Here is a 20,521-nt window from a genome sequence, read left to right as displayed (position 1 = left end):
GAATTTATCCATAGAAAGGCTTGGCAAGCACTGGCACAGCCCATCCAGGACGTGGTGGAGTCCCCATTTGAAGGACATAGATGTGGCACTTGGGGACATAGTTTAGTGGTGCCCTTGGCACTCTTAGCTGTGTGGCCAGACCTGATGCCCTAAAGGCCTTCCCAAAGCTAAGGGATGCCCTAAAGGCCTTCCCAAAGCCACTGCTGCCCTAAAGGCCTCTCCAAAGCTACTGCTGCCCTAAAGGCCTCTCCAAAGCTACTGCTGCCCTAAAGGCCTTTCCAAAGTTAACTGCTGCCCTAAAGGCTTTCCCAAAGCTACTGCTGCCCTAAAGGCCTTCCCAAAGCTACTGCTGCCCTAAAGGCCTTTCCAGAGCTAAGTGATGCCCTAAAGGCCTTCCCAAAGCTACTGCTGCCCTAAAGGCCTTTCCAAAGCTACTGATGCCCTTAAAGGCCTTCCCAAAGTTAACTGCTGCCCTAAAGGCCTTCCCAAAGTTAACTGCTGCCCTAAAGGCCTTCCCAAAGCTAAGTAATGCCCTAAAGGCCTTTCCAGAGCTAAGTGATGCCCTAAAGGCCTTCCCAAAGCTACTGCTGCCCTTAAAGGCCTCTCCAAAGCTAAGGGATGCCCTAAAGGCCTCTCCAAAGCTACTGCTGCCCTTAAAGGCCTCTCCAAAGCTAAGGGATGCCCTAAAGGCCTTCCCAAAGCTGGCTGCTGCAGTGACTCCCTCCTGTGCCCTCCCCTGAGCCCGTGCCCGCCGCCCCCGCGGTGGCAGTGCCCTCTCAAAGGGGACATTGTGCATTGTGGCCATGCCCAGCCGTGGTGCCGGGCGGGCAGCGAGCAGCCCTGCCCCTGCCAGCCCTGTGCCAGCCCTGTGCCAGCCCTGTGCTGCTGTCACTGCACACATGGGCTGCTGCCTGGGGACCCCCTGGCACCAGGAGCTGGCGCTGGGATGCACAGGTAAGGTGCCCGTGGGGCTGCAGGGCTCCTGCCATGGGCTGGGAGCCTTGGGGACACCCTGGCACGGGGCACTGGCCCCTCTGGCCGCCTGCCTTTCCTCTGGGATGGCTCCTGGTGCTTTCTCCTCTTGGATTGGGGCGTGTAGGGAGTGAGGCAGGATGTTTTGGCCAGGGAGGGGACAGGGTGACTCTGGGGCTGGTTTATTCCCATGCTGTTGGTGTTTCCCCTCCCTGCCCAGAGCCCTCCAAGCACAGCCCGTGGGTGCTGGCATCCCCCAGGGCACCATTCCTGTCCCAGGGTGTCCCAGTGAGCTGGAGGAGGGACATGGCTCAGGGCCAGCCAGGGCCAGAAGGTGCCCTGAGCACCCAGCCCTGGAGCCAGGAGTGCAGCCCTGAGTGCTGGGACCTGGCTGGGGCTGGAGCTGTTTGCTGCCCACTGGTACAAAATATTTTGGCACTGAGGAGGTCAGTGAGTCACTGGCACGGCTGGGAACAACTCCCCAGCTGCAGTTTCAATTGGTCTCTTGAAAAAAAAAGCTCCCAGTTCCCTTTCTGAGCCTGGCTCAAATGAAAATAAACACTGAACCCGTGAGAGCAACCAGAGTGAGCCCTGGGGACCCATGGACGGGCTCTGTCCTGCTGCTGGCAGAGGTGGCACGAGCAGTGTCCCACCTGCCACCTCCTGTGGCACATCCCAGGGACACCTCTCGAGCTGGGGGAATCCTGCCAGGGATGCAGACGCCTCTGCCCCCCCTCCAGGTGAGGAGTGTGAGTCCTGCTGGCCCCGGCCTCCCGAGCTCCTGCCCCGCGGGGACCGCCTGCACTGCCGGGGACAATGGGACACGGCACCAGGGACACAGCCCCAGGACATGGCAACAGGTACCCAAACACAGGGCATGGCATCAGGTACCCAGCCCCATCCCCAGGGCATGGCACCAGGGATCCAACCACAGGGCATGGCATCAGGTACCCAACCCCATCCCCAGGGCATGGCATCAGGGACACATCCCCAGGGAATGGCATCAGGGACACATCCCCAGGGAATGGCATCAGGTACCCAACCACAGGGTATGGCACCAGGGACACATCCCCAGGACATGGCAACAGGTACCCAAACACAGGGCATGGCATCAGGGACACATCCCCAGGACATGGTATCAAGGACCTATCCCCAGGGCATGGCATCAGGTACCCAACCCCATCCCCAGGACATGGCATCAGGGACACATCCCCAGGGAATGGCATCAGGTACCCAACCACAGGGTATGGCACCAGGGACACATCCCCAGGACATGGTATCAAGGACCCATCCCCAGGGAATGGCACTAGGGACCCATCCCCATCCTGAAGGAATGGCATCAGGGCCCCATCTTCAGCGAACACCATCCCCATCCCCACGGAATGGCATCAGGGATCCATCCCCATCCCCAGGGAATGGCACCGTGTACCCACCCCCAGGCTCTGTGGGCACAGAGAGGGGAGAAGGTCAGCCAGGAGTGGAGCAATGGCAGGAGCCAGCTCAGATTTAGTTCTGCCTCTTCCTCCCTTCACTTCCCCTTCTCCATTTCCTCATGTGGAGCTGCCTCATGAAATGTTAAGACTTTGTTCAATGTAGACTCTTTTCTTTCAAAGCAAAACTTATTCATGGCCTGTCCAACCTTGGGCTGTTCTTTTCTACTTGCTAGCTCTACATGAGAATTCTATTTCTTTAAATAAGAATTCTATTTCTGCATGCAAATATCAATTTATTTGAGTGGCTGGCAAAGCTGGCTCAGTGAAAAGAACTGTAGAGCAGAGTTCTGGTCAAAGAAGTGACTTAAAAAAGCTGCTGCACATTCCAGCTCCACATCTCCAGGTACATGTTTATCTTACAAATCCTGTCTGATTGCTGACAAAAAATTGGGGTTTAATCTGGTTATCCCTCCATTGCCAATGCAGCTGTGGAAGAGCAGGGCTGGAGTTGTGTGTGCCTCAGCTTTCATTAACATAATTAGCAGCTCAAGTTGCAGGCTCTGAATCCTTTATGGCAATAGCTGATGATGTGTGGAACAGGGAGAAAGCTGCTTGGATTTTGGATACCCTGCAGAGCAGGCAGGGGAGAAAATCTCATTTTGATTTTCAAATTTTTGAACAAAGAGTTTTGCAAGGCCTTGGCTCTCCTGTGCTGGGAAGTTGAGGTTTCCTCCAAAACAACATCTCTGTTGGGGATTCACCTTTTTAACAGATCTGCTCATCTGAGGGCCTGGCCAGGAGAAAGGAGGGAAATCCCCTCACTCCAGAGCCACTGCAGCACTGGAAAAAAGCCCAACATCAAGGGAATGATAGAGTCAGACCCCATCACTCCCATGGATCTCTCCAACCTTGAGCATGACTTGAGGGTGGTTCCAGAGTCACACAGTCCCCAGCAGATGTGCAGGGCTGTGCTCCAGGAGCCCTCAGCTGAGGCAGGACATGCCAGAGCTCTGCCCAGCGTTTCCCAGCAGCTCTGCTCTTCCCTCCTCTCCAGGTAAGGCTGGGCTGGCAGAGAGGAGCAGCCCCGCTGCCGAGGCAGGACACGGCTCCCCAGAGCCCCCGGTGGTGCTGCTGCCTCTCAGGGACACCTTTCCCCCAGGTAAGGAGCTCCTGGGGCACCTCACAGATTTCCTGGCTCCTGCAGTGCCTCGGGTCTCACCTTGGTGCCTGAGGGATGAGGGTGGGCTGGGCTTGTGCTGTGTGATGTGAAAACCCAGGGCACCACAGGGAATATTTCTCTGCCTGCTCTGGGGTGCCCTGGCCCCCAGGGCAGCACTGACTCTGACCCTCATTCATGGAGAAAGTTTCCCAGACTTCAAGACAGACTGGAATCCACAAAAGTGTGCAATAGATTATAGAGAGCAGTGCAGGTGTCTCCCTTCGTGGAGAAATTGAGGTTTTGGGATTTTTAGTGTGTTGTGGATGGAAGAAAGATGGAGGGCACAGGGTGTTGTCCTGGGTTTCTTCTTCATGCTTCTTCTTCCTTCTTCTCCATGGGTTTGGGTGGCATTTTGTAATTGGGCATTGCAGCTCTTTGGGATCAGTCATTGGGTTAAAAGGGAAAATAATCCAAGTGTCAGTTCTTAATTGGATAGTTTCATTTTAAAAGACCTTGGAACAAGAGATTGTTGGCCATTTTGTGCCTTCTAATGAAAAGCTGCAGAACTCACAGCAGTGAGACTGTTTTACTGATAAGAAACAATAAATACCTGAGTCCCAACATAAACTACTGTCTGGAGTGCCTTCAATCCAGCCCCAGGGCAAGCCACAGCTGGAGGCTCTGGTGGCCCTGGCAGGGTGTCAGGGGTGGCTCTGGGTGGCACAGAGCTCCTCCTCCCCTTCCCTTCTCTTCTTTTCCCTTCCAAGAGCTCTCTCTCTCCTTCTCCGTGGAGAGCCGCTCCTGCGGGCGCCGCAATGCCCAGCTCCAGGAGGCTGCCAGGAGGAGGCTGTGGGCTCTGGAGAGTGATGACAGAAGTGTCTGTGCCCTGTTCAAGGTACAAACCCCGTGCCAGCATGCTGGCATGCTCCTGGAACGGTGGGAGGTGTGCTGGGGTGCCAAACCCAGCTGAGGAGTTCCTCCAAGGCCACTGCAGGGGACTCTGCAGGGGACTGGGATGATGGGGAAGATGAACTTGATGGCAAGTGAGGGGCAAAGCTGAGCCTTGTGTTGTTTTGGGGGATCTGAGCCTAAATATCCAGGAATTCCTAGGGCTGGGATCACCAAATCCATGTCCCTGCTGGAGGGTACAGCTCTGGACAGGCACAGAGTTCTCAGGCTGGGTTTTATACAAACAAATCCCAGCTACAGAGAAGATGCCTGGACTGAACTCTCCTTGCCTGCTGGATTTCACAGCTCCAGGAGTGTCCCTTGATGCTGCTCTGTCTCCCCTGTGCAGGAGCTGTCAGCCAGGCTGGTGTGCACCCAGGCACACGAGGATCGCTTCCTCCTCACCTTCAAAACCCCAGAGGAAGTCTGGAAGTTTTCCACCTATCTGACTTTAGGTAATGTTTCCAAGGTCTAAACAGACAGTGTGAGGAGGGTTTTTGGAGAAGGCATTGTCTGACACTACAGAACTGTAATGTTCAGGGTGGACAGTGAGAAATGAATTAGAAAACTTTGCAATCTGTTGTTTATGAAATCTCTGTTTGGGTCAGGGAGAATCGGGAGGATTCCTTTTGGGAAATTTTGGAGACAAAATTAGAAACTTTTGCCTGACATTTGGAAATCCCCAAGACCCTTCCTGCTGCCCAGAGAAGGAGGTGCTGATCCTGGTGCCCCTCTTGGCTTCTCAGGGTACGTGGGGACCTGCCTGGAGCAGCTGCTCCTTGCCCAGGAGTTCTGGCTGGACTGTGCCCTGGTGGAGGACACAGAGCTCAGGGTCACCGTGGATGAGGAGCACCTGGCCACCATCTACATGGATCTGCTCCTCCAGGAAGGTGTGATGGGAATGCACATGGGGGAATTCCTGAAAATGCCCAGCAGGGCTGGGCTGCAGCCCCTGGTGCACTGATACCACCTCTGACTCTCTCTCTGCAGGGAACTTTTTCTGCAGGGCAGTGCCTGGGGTCTGCAAGCTGGAGCAGGAGGGAGAGGAGGGTCTGCAGCTCTGCAGGAATGAGCTGGTCCATGTGAAGAGTGCTGGACAGGATTCCAGATGGGAAGGAATATCCCTGAAGACGGGGCAGCGAGGTGTGGTGCCTGTGACTGCTCTGGAGCCAATAGCTCACCCCTTTTACCAGTAAGTGCTGAATGAAAGGGCTCAAACCAGGATTCTTTCCTGATCCTGGTGCATGACTGGCACCAAGGCTGGCTGGGAAACTCCTCTTGCCTCTGGCAAAGGGCAAGAGCCTCACAATTCTGTGAGGATATTTCCAGGAGGATCCACATCAGGCAAAAAGACTGGAATTAATGCATTCTCTGTCAATGGGACCCAGCAAGGACATGCTCCTACTTCAGATGTGGTTTTTGTAAGGTATTGATTGAGGTCATACATGAGGTTACCTCTGATTAACAGATGAAGAAGTGGCAGAAAAAATTCAGGCAATGCCAGCCAAAGTGAGGCTTCCCACTGGTCACCTGGCTGAGCCTTTCACTTGGAGAAACCTTCCTTAAAGATGGCAAATCCTCCCCTGTGGTGTGACACCATCCCTGGGCTGGCCTGAGCTCAGCAGTGCTCACCAGGACCACTGAGGTCCCCCTTTGCCTTGCAGGTGGTTCCTGAGGAATTATGCTGTGAGCTTTGGCCTCTCCCAGGAGATCAGTGGGACGAACTCTCGGGCCATTGGTGAGTGGCACCTGTGCACTGTCCCAGGCTGGGCACAAAACCTGGGTTTGGCTACAAATGGCCACAAACCCATCTGTTCTTCTGGGACTGACCCCACCACAGGGGCTCTGAGGGAATGCTGCATCTCTGGGCCCTCTGGAATGCAGATCAGCACTTGCAAACCCCGTTCTGAGGAGCACGGAGAGCAGAGAGCTGCTGGTGACACCCTCCTGCCACCGGCTTTTCCCTGTCCCACTGCAATTTTATGTTTCTTTTCATTCTTTCAGGGGTGAGGTTTCAAATCAAGAGGTTCCCACCTTGTGCTCACATGAAACCTGTGCCCTCCACCCAGCCCTTAACCCCAGTCCAGTCCAGTTCAGAGCAAGCTGGACACAGGAGGTCCCTGCAGCTGTGACTTTGTCATGTAGGGATGGGCATTTGCACTATCCAGGATTTCACTCCTGGCAGAATTGAGACAAGGCAGTGTCTCTGAAAATCCATATTTCCAGTCACCTTCCAGGCTGCAGCTCACAGAGGTGTGGAGTTTATCCATCCTTCTTTTATTTTGCATTGTAACCCACTTCTCAAGGAGAAAAGGCAGAGAGCTGGGCCCAAGATCACAATAAATCTCAGGGGAGAGAGGGGCAGCCCTCTCCAGCTGGAATCATGGCCACTCTCTGCCCAGACCTTTTCCAGTGAGGAGGTTTTAGCAGGGATCCCACTGAGATTCCCTTTTGTGCCTTGGTTTCCCAGTCAGAGGCAGGTGCATCGCCACCAAGGACCACAGAGGAGCAGCGTGGGATGAGCTGAGCTTCTCCAAAGGAGATCCCATAGAAATCATTGGATTCTTCATCCCTGGGCTGCCCTGGTTTGTGGGCAAATCCCTCAGCACCAGGAGCATCGGCTTTGTTCTCACCCGACACGTAGACCCCGAGGCTTGCGAACCTCTGTGAGTTTATTTAAATTAAATTCTAGAGGAAAGGGAGGGGAGCCTCCAAATCCTACCTCAAGGCTGTGTGAGAGCCTAGGGCAGGTGATTCCCCTTGCAGGACCTTCACAGAAGGTGGGTTTGAGGTGTGAGCAGAAGCTTTGGCCAGGCTCTGCTGCAGCCCAGACACAAAAACTGCATTTCACCTGCCTCAGGTGATTCTTGGAGAGGAACAGATCCAACCCTGGGCTAATTTCTGCAAGGTGGCTTCCCAGTTTGTCCTAGAAATGTTCAGTTTGTAGCTCTGAGGGGCTGGGAGCCTGGCAAGGGTGGGGAGAGCATTTCCTGCCCAGGAAACAAATCCTGCTCTCCTTCCTCCTGCCCTGGGTGTGGAGGCAGAAGGGCCACTGGCACAGAGCAGAATTCCACACCCTCCCAAGGACCCAGGGAGAGCTGTCCAGGGAGGGAGGGAGGGTGGTAAATCCCACCCTGAGTCAGCAGCTGTCTCTGTTGGTGGCTTCCATGTGATGTCCATCCCAAAAGGCTTCTCCAAGAGTGTGGGTGGGAGGACAAGGTTTTAACCGAGGTCTGCTGGGCTTTCCCCTCTCAGAGTCACTCCAGGTGAGTTGTAGCACTTTTCTCTGACACTCCAGAACGGACAGAGCAGATCAGGTGGTGTCCTGTGGCTTCTGGATTCCAAACCAGACCCATAAGTCCTTTTCTCTGGTGCCTTTCTGTTCCTTCATGGAGAACCTGGATGGGGAAGGTGTCCAGAATCCTGTGTTCATCTGCAACACAACTTCTGTGGTGGGAGGAAGAGAAGGCATGGGAAAACTTCCCATCCCATCCCATCCCATCCCATCCCATCCCATCCCATCCCATCCCATCCCACCCCATCCCATCCCATCCCATCCCACCCCACAGGCCAGCTGCAGTGTCAGGGGCTGGGCACACGCTGACTCTTTTCTCCTGCCCCACCCCAGGGGTAAGGGCTTTGTGTTTCTGAGTGAAGAGGAGAAGTCCCCAGTGCTGCACATCCCATGCAATGGTGACGAGGAGCACTTTGCCACCCTCCTGGGGGACCTGGCACACACTGACATCACCTCTGTGTACAGGCTGGGTGAGTGTCCCCTTCCCTCATATCCCAGTCCCTGCATCCCCAGGGAGAGCTGGGCAGGGCCTGGAGAGCCCCAGGACCATGGGGATGCAGCGGAGGCAACTTCTGGGGTGGAGGCAGCACAAACCTGTGTGAGGTGGTGTTCACAGGGGTCCCAGGAGCAGGGAAGAGATGAGGATCTGACTCCCTGTTTCAGAAGGCTGACTTATTATTTTATTATATATATTACATTAAAACTATACTAAAAGAATAGAAGAAAGGATTTCATCAGAAGGCTTGAAGGAAAGGAAAAAGAATGGAATGAGAATAAAATCTTGTGACTGACCAGAGAGTCTGAGACTGCTGGGCTGTGATTGGCCATTAATTAGAAACAACCACAAGAGACCAATCCCAGATCCACCTGCTGCATTCCACAGCAGCAGATAACCATTGTTTGCATTTCGTTTCTGAGGCCTCTTGGCTTCTCAGGAGCAAAATCCTAAGGAAAGGATTTTTCATAAAATGTGCCTGTGACATCTGTGCTCAGCCTGGTGATGGAGGCTGGAGGTGTCCTCTGGAGGTGACCCTGCCATGCTGGAGTCTGTAGGGCCCTTCTCTGCTGTCACAGCAGCTCCTGAGCTGGGATTCACCCTGGCAGGTGCAGCTCTCCACTGAGCTTGGCCTGCAGGACCAGGGTCGGGGTTTCTGGGGGTTCTCACTTTCTCTGTTCTGGCTGGGTGGCTTTGGGACTTCAGCTGATTTCTGCACATTGACACTGACCAAGGATTTGGGGGTTATTTTCTGTTTGTCTCTTTGTACAGCTGGGTTTGAACCCACAGCTGCGTTCCCACAAGTGCCACCAGGTGAGTAGGAGGAGGGGACAGAGGGGGAGGCTTTGGTGATGGCTTCTGAGGGTGAATTTGGACAGGAGGAAACATCAGAGAATGGCTTGAGTTGGGAAAAACCTTAAAGGTCATCCTGCCATGGTCAGGGACACCTTCCACTATCCCAGGTTTCTCCAAGCCCTGTCCAACCTGCCCTTGGACAATTCCAGGGGTGGGGCAGCCGCAGGGAAGAATTTCTTCCTGATCCCACTGTGGTTTTCCTGTCCCTTCCAGAGGCTGCTCTCCATGGCAGTAAAGAAATCCAGGTGCTCCAGTCCTGGGAGGAGATCAATGACTGGGCTACCAGCAGCACCTCAGAGCTGTCCAGCCCAGGCAGTGAAACAGCCCCTGCCACACTGGAAGATGTTCTCCTGGAGAAGCTGGATGACTTGGATTATCCCAAATTCTTCATTGACCTCAACGCTAGCCACGTGGAGGATGCTGATGTCTTTGACCCCATATTGACCTTCCTCAACCAAGACAGTTTCGTGCCCAGTTTTCAGAGCTTTTATGATCTCAGCTTTTCCTTTCTCCACTCTACTTTTTATGGTTTCTCTGATGAGGATGAACTGGTCCTGTACCTCGAGACTTCCCGGAACTGGGCCAAGAGGACTCATTCACTTTGGGCTCACGTCAGGCTCTGTTTCCTCTTGGGTAAGCTCTGCATCAAAAAGCTCAAGCTTTCCCAGGCCCGGGTGTACTTTGAGGAAGCCATGAGTGTCCTGGACAGGGGCTTTGGGGACCTGCCCCTGCTGGCAGCGCTGCACGGGAGCCTCGCCTCCATCTACCTGAAGCAGAACATGAAGCACAAGTTTTCCTCCCTGCTGGGGAAGACGGTGACCCTGCTCGCGTGCCTGCCTGGCCGCTCCTTCAGCTCGGAGAACGAGCTGGGGCTCCTCACCTACATCCTGAGGGAATCCATCGCCGTGGGCAACGCCCCGCTGGAGGCTCGGATCTGCTTCCTCATTGTCAAGCTCTTCCTGCAGCTGGGCAGGACTGAGGAGGTGCTGCCCTTTTTGGAGCATCTCCAGTGCCTCAGCACCACCTGGCTCAGCCCAGGCAGCCGTGCTGGGCCCCTGGATGCCACTGCCACCCTGGGCTACCTCTACGACAAGAAGTGCCTGCCGAACATCGCGCTGGCCTCCGTCAGGTCCTTCGTTCCCAGCAGCACCAAGGGCACGCCGACCCCCATCTGGAGAGCCGGCTTCATCCTCCAAAACGCTTCCAAGCTCCTGGGGAGGCAGCAGCTGGACAGGAGCAGCATCCCAGCAGTGGCTTGTATGTACCTCAGGCAGGCTCTGCAGTTCTGCTGCGAAAGCAGGGCCGTGCCCATGCAGAGGACGCTCTGCGCCATCCTGTCCAGGACGTACCTCCAGCACGGCCTGCTGGATGGAGCCATTCCCTACGCAGCCAGGGCTGCAGCTCTGGCCAGATTGCTGGGGGAGGAGGAGGCCTTTGAGTCCTCGCTGTGCCTGGCCTGGCTGTACGTGCTGCAGCGGCGGCCGGGCCCGGCGGGGCAGCTCCTGCGGCGGCTGCGGCGCTGCCTGCGGGGCGCGGCCTGCGAGACCCCGCACGGCGCCGTGCACAACCTGCTGGCCATGGCCCTCACCGCCCAGGGCCGCCTCCAGGAGGCTGCAGAGAACTTCCTGAGGGCCCTGCACAAGGCCAAGGAGGCGGGCAGCTGCAGGAACCAGGCCGTGGCCCTGGCTAACCTGGGCCAGCTGAGCCTGTCGTGTGGGGCGGCCCAGCTGGCCGAGCTGTACCTGCTGTGGGCAGTGCGGCTCTACAGCGAGCTCCAGGGCCACCGAGAGATGGACATGGAGCTGGCACAGGTGCTGCTGTGGCTGGCACAGGCCATGGTGGACAGGCAGAGGCTGGAAGATGCCAAACTGTGCTATGAGCTGGCGCTGGGGTTTGCCCTGAAGTGGCAGAACCTGAGGAGTGAGTATAGAGGGGAGCCGGGCAGCGTTTGACCCGGTCAGGTCCCCATTGCTGTCCCCTGAGCTGTCCTTCTCCTTTTCCCTGTGCCACACAGGTCAGCTGTCCCCTGAGCTGTCCTTCTCCTTTTCCCTGTGCCACACAGGTCAGCTGTCCCCTGAGCTGTCCTTCTCCTTTTCCCTGTGCCACACAGGTCAGCTGTCCCCTGAGCTGTCCTTCTCCCTTTCCCTGTGCCACACAGGTCAGCTGTCCCCTGAGCTGTCCTTCTCCCTTTCCCTTGCCACACAGGTCAGCTGTCCCCTGAGCTGTCCTTCTCCCTTTCCCTGTGCCACCGCAGGTCAGCTGCACGTCACGGAGCGTCTGTGCCATTTCTACAGCAGAGTGTGCCCCGAGCTGCAGGCCTGCATCACCTACCACGAGCACTGGGCATCCCTGGCACGGCAGCTGCAGGACAGGGAGCTGGAGGCCAGTGCCAGGCAGGCCCTCAGCCAGCTCTACCAGGCTCTGGGCACACCTGAGTGAGTGCCTGGGCTGTGGGATGCTGCCAGAGTGTGCTGGCTTTCCTGGGGTGTCCCTCGAGCAGGGTGGTGGTGGCTCCATCTGCCCCACAGCTCTGGTTCTGGGATTTATGAGCTGTCACTGTGCTCTGAGAGGGAGCAGCTCAATGTCAACCAGAGCTGGGCAAACGTTGTCCCAGACAGAGCTGGAGTGTGGCCAAACACAGTTTTCCAGGACACATCCAGGCTTCAGCAGAGTGACAGGGAATTCATTGCTTCCTTTGGAAGCTGATCCCAGTGATTAATCACCACTCCCCAGGGAGAACGGGCTCCTTATCTGCTCTTTGAGTAAGCCTGGATTCAGCCTCCAGCTGCCAAGGCTGCCCTTCCCACATCTGCTGGGATATTGTCCCCAGGGAGGGACTAAAGACCCACAGGAGGTGCTTAAAACCAGTATCAGCTTACCTTTAATCCCTGCCTAACACTGTGTGGGACTGGGACTGGGAGAGGAGGGGAGAGGGAGAGGGAGAGGGAGAGGGAGAGGGAGAGGGAGAGGGAGAGGGAGAGGGAGAGGGAGAGGGAGAGGGAGAGGGAGAGGAGAGGCTGGGACAGGCCACAGACCTTGAAGGCAATCAGATCAAAGAGTGCAGAGCCAGTTCCCAGTCCCAGAAGGACAAATGGGCAGGGCTGTCCCCATCTGGGATGTTCACCTCCCAGCCAGGTCAGGGTGAGTGCAGGGGGAAGGTATTCAGGGAGCAGATGCCTGTCATGTGAACGGTGCTATTTAGGATCACAAAGCACCCCATTGCCTGGGCTCCCAGGACAGCTGGGGCCTGCCTGCCAGCAGGAGAGACACCAAGCAAACAAAGTGCCCTGGACACTGCTGGCTCTCCCTTCCCCACAGCTGAGTCCATGCCCAGCCCTCTGGCTCATCCCACTGCCTGGCCTTGTGTCCTCCAGTGACCAGGGGCTGGAAAAGGGGCTTGGACATGTAGCCAGAGATCTCACAAGGGACAAACACCAGGCAGAGGTGTGGGTTTGGGTGTCAGGTGCTGTCTGGGACATGTAGGTACAAGCATTCCCTCCCTGTGCTCCTATGTGGAGCTGGGAGTGACTTTGGGACTTGCTTTAGGGAGGCAGATTGGGTTTGGAGGTGACCTGGATGAAGCCCTCTTAATCACCCAGGGGTGAGGAGCAGCGTGAGTGAGACCACTGGTGTCCTGAATTGTCCTAAGGTGGCCAAATGCCCGTTAAACCTGAGCACCAAAGCATGGAGACATCCATGATCCTTTTGTCAGAGGTGACCATGTCCTTCTGCCCCCAGCCTTTGGTAACCCCAGGAGGAGAGGGCAGGGGGTCAGTGCCATGGGGAGGTGGCCTGGGGACAGCTCTGTGACTCCTCTGAGGTGGCTTTTTGCCTGTTGCCATCACAGGGCTTTGAGACAATCCCTGGACTGCACCAAGCAGAGCCTGAGGATCTTCATCGACCTCCAGGAGGCTGTGAAGGCAGCAGAGGCCTGGCTGCAGGCAGGAAAACTCTATTATCTCCTGCAGGAGGATGAGCTGGTGGAAATGTACTTCCAGGTATGGGGGAGGTGGCTGGAGCTGTGCCTTGCATTCTCATCACAGCCTTTTGGGGCTGGGAAACGTGGAAGGGAAAGTTGTGAGCACTGTAAACCTGCTGCTGGAAGGAGGAGCTCTTGCCTTGCCCTCAGGCACTGAATTTCCTCTCTTTCTTTCCATCCACTGAGTTTAGAGGATTTTGGGGTGAAAAGAAGTGAGTTCATTGAGTCAGAAAGTGATGTGGCAGTGCCAAAAGAAGCTGGAGGTGCCAAGTGAGCAGTTCCCATTGAAATATCCATAAATAAGGGACAAGTGCCAGGGAAGTCCTTGGAGTTGAAGACTTCTGGCACCTCTCCATCTCCAGCATTATTTTATCAGCTGAGCTGCAAAGTGGAAGAGCAGTTCCTAAAATTTGAGGTTTATTACATCACACCAAATGTCACTCCAGCCCCTTTTTCCTTCCAGGCAGCCATCCAGACTGCTCTGAAAGGGGACAACTTCTCCTTGGCCATGGAGCTTTATGAGAAAGCAGGTGACACCTTCTTCAATGGCAGCCGGAACAGGGCCCGGGCAGTGGAGTTTTACAGGGTATGGAGCCCCCTGAGCATTCTATCCCTGTGTCCCCACTGTGTTGGCTGGGAGGGCTTTGCCTCAAGGATGGAGGGTGCAGAGGGATGGGGTCATCCCAAGGGTGCCAGAGTGGGAGGCTTGGAGCACAGATTTGCAAAAAAAACCCCAAAATTATTTGGAATTGGGAATTAATCCTGGTGGTGTTAAGTGTGGTCACTCCTGGGTACACCCAGTCAGAACTCCCAGCACCCAAGGAAGGGCAGGGATCAGACTTTGAGAGCCACTGGGATATAAAACTCATTTTCAAGGAACTAAAACCTAAACCTGCAGTGCCCATCCCCTGCTTTGGTCCCTGGCCTGCTGCTCTGTCACCCCTCTCAGGCAGTGCTGACCCTCCAGGAACATCCTGAGCTCACCATTCTCTCTCCTTAGGGAGGAGCTGTGCCCTTGGCCAGGAAACTCAAGGCCACCCAGACAGAGCTGAGGCTGTTCAACAAACTGGCAGAGCTGCAGATCAGCCTGCAGGGCTACGAGAAGGCTCTGGAGTTTGCCACGCTGGCAGCCAGGCTCAGCCTCAGGGTTGGTGAGTGATTTACACCCAAAAGTAACTGGCAGTTACTGGGAGTTACTGGGCAGTGGGTGATTTATTGGGAGAGCCACTGAATCTTGTGGATGAGAACAAGATCCATGTGAAAAGGGGATTTCCTGCTTTCCTAACACTGCTGGACCTGCTCTTACCCAAAGTCATGACAGCTTTTTTGAGGCCACTTCCTCTTTTTTCAGCTGTGTGATAGCAGAGGGTTTGTGTTACCCCAGAGCACAGGAAGTCTGGTGAAAGCACAGGACTCAGCAGTTCCTCTCTGCCTGCTTCTGCTGAAAACCTCACCCCTTCCCATTACAGAAATAGTAATGGGATGGGACCAGTCCTGTACCAGCCCCTTCCAGCACCCAAAAAAATCCCCTGGCTGGATGATACTCCTGGGCCAAGCTGTCCAGCTGTGGCATCAACCACCCTGCCCGTGGCTCTGTTTTCTCTCAGAGGTATCCATGCCCCCATGATACCTGCTGAGAAAATGCATCCAGAGTGGCTCAGCAGGGCTGGGGGTGGATTGAGCTGGATCAGCAACTTTTCCAGGAGATCCATGGCAGGAGCTGGTTAATTCCACACACCTTTTTCCAAATCCATGGCAGGAGCTGATTAATTCTACTCACCTCTTTTCCAGATCCACGACAGGAGCTGGTTTATCCCATCCCTTTCTTTCCCAGGGGATCCATGGCAGGAGCTGGTTAATTCCACCCCTCTATTTTCCAGGAGATCCATGGCAGGAGCAGGTTGATTCCACCCACCTCTCTTCCAGGAGATCCATGGAAGGGTCTGGTTAATTCCACACACCTTCTTCCAGATCCATGGCAGGAGCTGGCTGATCTCACCTCTCTTTCCCAGGGAATCAGATCCCATCCCTCTCTTTCCCAGGGGATCAGCTGCAGGAGCTGGTTGATCTCACCTCTCTTTCAGCTGCAGGAGCTGGCTGATCCCATCTCTCTTTCCCAGGGGATCAGCTGCAGGAGCTGGCTGATCCCATCCCTCTCTTTCCCAGGGGATCAGCTGCAGGAGCTGGCTGATCCCATCTCTCACTTTCCCAGGGGATCAGCTGCAGGAGCTGGCTGATCCCATCTCTCTCTTTCCCAGGGGATCAGCTGCAGGAGCTGGCTGATCCCATCTCTCTCTTTCCCAGGGGATCAGCTGCAGGAGCTGGCTGATCCCATCTCTCACTTTCCCAGGGGATCAGCTGCAGGAGCTGGCTGATCCCATCCCTCTCTTTCCCAGGGGATCAGCTGCAGGAGCTGGTTGATCCCATCTCTCTCTTTCAGCTGCAGGAGCTGGCTGATCCCATCCCTCTCTTTCCCAGGGGATCAGCTGCAGGAGCTGGCTGATCCCATCCCTCTCTTTCCCAGGGGATCAGCTGCAGGAGCTGGTTGCCTTCCACCGCCTGGCCACAGCCTATGACTTGCTGCACATGCACGAGATGGCCGAGGATTGCTACCTGAAGACCCTGGCCATGCGTCCCCCCGTGCTGCAGAGCTCAGCAGAGGCCCTGTACTACTGCAAGGTCTACTGGCACCTGGGCAACCTGGCCCTGCACAAGCTGAAGGTAAAAGAGGAGCCCTCCCCTGGTGCTGTGCCTCGGATGGAGGGCTGAGGGTGGAGGTCACATCTGCTTTTGAAGAGGAGAAGAGAATTTGGAAAGAAATGTTGGCACTGAGCACCATTCCAGTGAAATCAGGTGCCCCTGGGTCCTGCTGGACCCCCAGGCTCTGCTCCTGCTCCCTCCTGCCCTGTGAGCTCCAGGGAAGTGTTGTTATGGGGCATGACACAGCACAAAGTACCACGACCCCATCAGAAGGGTGCAAGAGAGATTTAATACAGCAATGTGTTGCTTTTATACTTTTTCAAAATATTTACATTCATCCAACAGACACATTCACTGCCCATTGGTTATAGGAATGAAACAAAGTTCTCAGTGGGTGACCAAGGAGCCACATCATTCTGTGAGCCAGCTAGAGTCTGTATCTCTTAACTTTCTCTCCTTCATCACATCTCCATGGTGACAACCTTGGTGTCTTCCTCAGGAGAGATATGGGGCTTTCCTTGGCTCACAAGAACAGAACAGAATGTCTTTCCTACAGTGAAGCCCCTTCCTAACTCCTGTTCTGTGTTTTCTCTCAGGATGAACAGGATGCAGCCTCCTACTTCCTGCTGGCCCTGGCTGCAGCCACCGAGCTGGGAGATCAGGAGCTGCAGGCCCTGCTCCGTGCCAAGCTGGGTGCCATCCCCGGAGCCCCAGGGGGACCTGAGGGCACCCCAGGCTGTGCCACTGACCGGCCCCGGTGGCTGAGCCAAGGTGGCCACGTGGTGTGACCCATGTGCCAGCCTGGGGACACCAGTGGAGCCATCCAACAGCACCCTGCAAGGTCTGTCTGCCCACCAGGACCGGCCCAGCAGGCTCCTGCACCACGTCCTGAGGGGCTGGAAGGGTTTGGGCTCCTCCTCCCAAGCACTTGGGACCCTGGCCTTGTTTTCCAGGAGCAGGGCTGTGCCCAGAGCAGAGGTGGCACAGCCAGGGCAGCAGTGCTGGAGCTGGGGGTGCAGCAGGGCTGAGCTCCTGGGGGGTTCAGGGGTGCCCTGCCCAGGATGAGGATTGGGGGTGCTGCCATGTGCCTGTCCCCACAGCTGCCCCACACCTTGGAGCAGCTCAGCCCGACCCAAACGTGTCTGGCATAGCAACTCCTTTATTTACACCTGGTTTTTATCCTCATCTTCTCCATGAGGTCTGTGGTGACAACTCTACCAAGCCCCTCTCCTGTAAAAAGCACCACCAAAGCTTTTGGCCGTGAGGGACAGAATTAGGGAAGCGAGGAGGAATAAAGGGGCTGGTCCAGCCTCATCTGGGGGCAGAAAAAAACTGCTCAGGAGGAGGCAGAGCCCACCCTGACCCCAGCCAACCTCCGGGTCTGGAGCAGGAGCACAGGAACGGGGAGACGCTGGAGTCCCCATCCCTGGAGGTGCCAGAATGTGGATGTGGCATTTGGGGACACGGGTTAGTGCTGGGGAACGGTCGGGCTCGATGACCTTGGAGGGATTTCCCGACCTTGGAGGGATTTCCCCGCCCGAGCTGTTCTCCGGGCACGGGAGGATGCAGAGCTCTGCTGCTCAGCCCGGCTCAGCCAGCAGAGAGCAATCAATGCCCATTTCTGCAGCGGGAGCGGCTCCCTCGCAAAGCCCGAGCCCGGCTCTGGAGCGCAGGGAACAAGGAGAGCTTTTCCCAGCTGATCTCTTTGCTTTGGCAACCAGTGGCCATCTGGGCTTCACAGCCAGACCCCGCTCCCGGTTCCTCCAGCTCCCTGCCCGTGCTGCCCCGCTCAGATTGTCAAATGCAGAATATTTGTTTCCTCCCTCCCTGCTCTCTACAAAGGCCGAGTTCAGCTTCCTCCTGCAGTCCCTCCGAGGCGTTTGTCACCGGGGCAATGATTGTTTTCCTCCTGTTTACCGAGCATCGCTGCAGTGCTGCCGGGCAGCCTCACACCCAGCCCGGAGCAGGGGAATCTCCATCCTGGGTGAGATCCAGCCGGCTCAAGGCTCCCAAAAACCTCCCTGCCCACCCCACCTGATGGGCACCCTGACTTCAGTGCAGCTGCTTGGTGCTCACCATGCCAGGGCAGGATGTTTTCTGCAGTTTTTCAGTCAGTTCTCCTTTTTCTTTTGGTCTAGATGGTCTGTAAGGACCATTCCAACTCCTGAGCATCCTCTGGATCTTTTCACACACAGGGAAAAGCAGGGTGTCACACTTTTGTGCCAGGAGGAAGATGGACAGCTGGAAATCAGAGCGTGGAGAGGAGCTGGGATGGCTCTGGAAGCCCTAAGGGCTTTGTTTAAAGGGACAATTGGAAATCAGAGCGTGGAGAGGAGCTGGGATGGCTCTGGAAGCCCTAAGGGCTTTGTTTAAAGGGACAGTTGGAAATCAGAGCGTGGAGAGGAGCTGGGATGGCTCTGGAAGCTCTAAGGGCTTTGTTTAAAGGGACAGTTGGAAATCAGAGCGTGGAGAGGAGCTGGGATGGCTCTGGAAGCCCTAAGGGCTTTGTTTAAAGGGACAGTTGGAAATCAGAGCGTGGAGAGGAGCTGGGATGGCTCTGGAAGCCCTAAGGGCTTTGTTTAAACACTCAGGCTCAGTGTCTGAGCTGGCCTGACTCAGCTGAGCTCCAGGAGTCAAACAGAGACTCTGGAGCTGCTTTGGAACCAAATGTGTCCTTCTTAAATCACAGCAAAACAAAATTGTGGTGCCTGTGGGGAGAAAAAGTCTTCCTCCTTGGGAGCATCCTGTAAAATTCATTTTCCCTGTCCCTCACCTGCCTGCCTGCTCCCACCTGCAGCGATGAGCGGGATGAGAGCTCAGGAGGGCCAGGGCTCATTAAAATTCACAATACAGTGAAATTAAAAGCTGTTGTTCATGTGCACCAAGTCCTGGGTCCATGCCCAAGGAAAGATGAGGATATTCCATCCCTCCAGCCACCAGTTTCGTGGGCAGAGAATCTGGGGACTTTGTGCCAGTGGAGGTCACCGGGTGGTGGCTCAGCTCCTGCAGCTCCTGTCCTCCTCCAGCCTGGGGCATTCTGTGGGACACTGCAGGAGGGATGCAGAGCCCGGCCAGGGCTGTGCTGCTGCTCCAGGAGAAGGCTCTGGCAAGAGAAGGAATGTGGGAACACAGGAATTACCCTGCAGAAAGCATCGACCACCAGCGCCCTGCCCCGACACCGCAGAAATAGGGGAAAGGGAAGGGATGGATCAAATCTCCTCTGACACCAGCGGGGCCGTGGCTCGTGACTCCTGCCCCAGCCACATGTGACTGCCTGTTCCATGCCCAGGCCAGGAGTTTTCCTTCCTCCCTGCAGCCAGACAGGCTGGAAATAGGCCTGGAGGGAGCCACGTGCAGCAGCACGAGCTGCACAGAGCAGCACCTTCCCTCCCAGTGCTTCCAGAGGGTGCTGGGAGCTGCAGGGACACCCCTGCTTTGGATTTGGTGCCCCAATCCTTCCCCAGTTTGGCCTTCCAGCACTCCCAGTCCTGGCACTGTGATCCCCTGTTTGTTTGATGCCTCAGGGGGCCATTTAAGGCCTGGAGTAACCAGGGGCTGGATTTCTCTCCCATATGTTCATTCTTGGACAGTGGAAATACCACGACAGGAATAATTCTTGCATCATCTGAGCTCTGCTGTGAGCCTCCCGTGGAATGGGGAGAAAGGAAATGCTGATAAATGGAAATGCAGATATGGACAGAGGGCTGGATTTATTTGGATTTTCGTGGAAATGACTAATTTCTGCAGAAATACAGCACCCAACAATAACAGCTGTTATCAGCAGACATTTTTTCATCATTCCTTCGTGGCACACTGGTGCAAACTGGGCTGGATGAGAGACCTGGAGTGGAGGAGCAGCGAGGCTGAGGCAGAGATAAACCCTGAGCTCAGCTTATCTCAGAGGTGGCTGCTCCTCTCTGGGCAGCATCTCCTGCTGTTGCCTGGCTCAGTAATGAGGAGTTGGTAAACACCAGCTGTTCTGCTAAGCAGAGCTGGGGGGAGTGTGTAAACTGGGTAATTTAGATTAAAAATCATTTATTTGCACAGCAACCTGCTTGTTCAGTGATAATTGGGCTCATAAATATGTATGGGGGAGGAGGAGCAGGGGCTGAGGCTGAGCCAGAGCCAGGAGTCACCAACTGTGGCTGCAGGGGCTTGAATAAACTCTCCATCTGTGCACTGGGGGGTGTTGGGATGGAAACACCTGGAACAGGCCTGGAATTCCTGCAGTGCTGCTGGGCCTGCCCTGAGAGCTCACCTTGTCCTGGGGGAGGGCAGAAGGGGCAGAGCAGCAGCAGGGAAGTGCCTCTGGATGGGGAATAGAGAGGCCAGATGTAAAAATAATGCCCAGCAGGGGTTTGAAACTCCTTGTGCTGAGGTGGTATCAGGCAGGGGGCACTCCTGGAGCTGCCACCTCTGCTGGCACTGCCCACAGCCACCTCAGTGTCCCTGGCACTCCCCACCTGGGATGGGCATTCCCAGGGAGAAATCCCTGTGGGCATGGAGAGGGCAGGGAGAGCAAAGTGGTAAAATGGGGCAGAAAACACAACCCAAGCATCCAGCTGGTGAAACCCCAGTGCCAGGGACACGTGGATGTGGCTCTGATGGGTGCCAGGGGAGGGGGACAGCTCCCTGCTCCTGCCTTGTCCTGGCTTAGGAGGTGCCAGGGGGAAATGGGGGTCCC

General features: G+C 55.8%; 1 protein-coding gene across 1 annotated transcript; it reads left to right on the top strand.

Moving 5' to 3' along the window:
* Positions 1-1,573: 1,573 nt before the first annotated feature.
* On the top strand, positions 1,574-19,887 carry SH3TC2 (SH3 domain and tetratricopeptide repeats 2). Its single transcript, XM_036392054.1, has 17 exons — positions 1,574-1,832; positions 3,460-3,564; positions 4,332-4,459; positions 4,862-4,967; positions 5,259-5,402; positions 5,503-5,704; positions 6,177-6,250; positions 6,983-7,178; positions 8,141-8,277; positions 9,075-9,116; positions 9,372-11,078; positions 11,413-11,593; positions 13,006-13,156; positions 13,601-13,723; positions 14,138-14,288; positions 15,662-15,858; positions 16,434-19,887. Exons 1-17 carry the CDS (start codon positions 1,574-1,576, stop codon positions 16,623-16,625), a joined length of 4,095 nt encoding a protein of 1,364 aa, XP_036247947.1. The 3' UTR covers positions 16,626-19,887.
* Positions 19,888-20,521: the final 634 nt, after the last annotated feature.

This window comes from Molothrus ater, chromosome 15, assembly GCF_012460135.2.
Source record: "Molothrus ater isolate BHLD 08-10-18 breed brown headed cowbird chromosome 15, BPBGC_Mater_1.1, whole genome shotgun sequence".
In the NCBI taxonomy this organism is placed as follows: Eukaryota; Metazoa; Chordata; class Aves; order Passeriformes; family Icteridae; genus Molothrus; species Molothrus ater.
Note: the sequence above shows the minus strand (reverse complement) of the source record. Positions and strands in the feature narration are given on the sequence as shown.

Coding starts and splice junctions, on each gene's coding strand:
- SH3TC2 (XM_036392054.1), top strand. CDS start 1,574: ATGGACGGGCTCTGTCCTGCTGCTGGCAGAGGTGGCACGAGCAGTGTC. Junction 3,565..4,331: donor CAGGGACACCTTTCCCCCAG/GTAAGGAGCTCC, acceptor TTCCCTTCCAAG/AGCTCTCTCTCTCCTTCTCC. Junction 11,079..11,412: donor GAAGTGGCAGAACCTGAGGA/GTGAGTATAGAG, acceptor GTGCCACCGCAG/GTCAGCTGCACGTCACGGAG.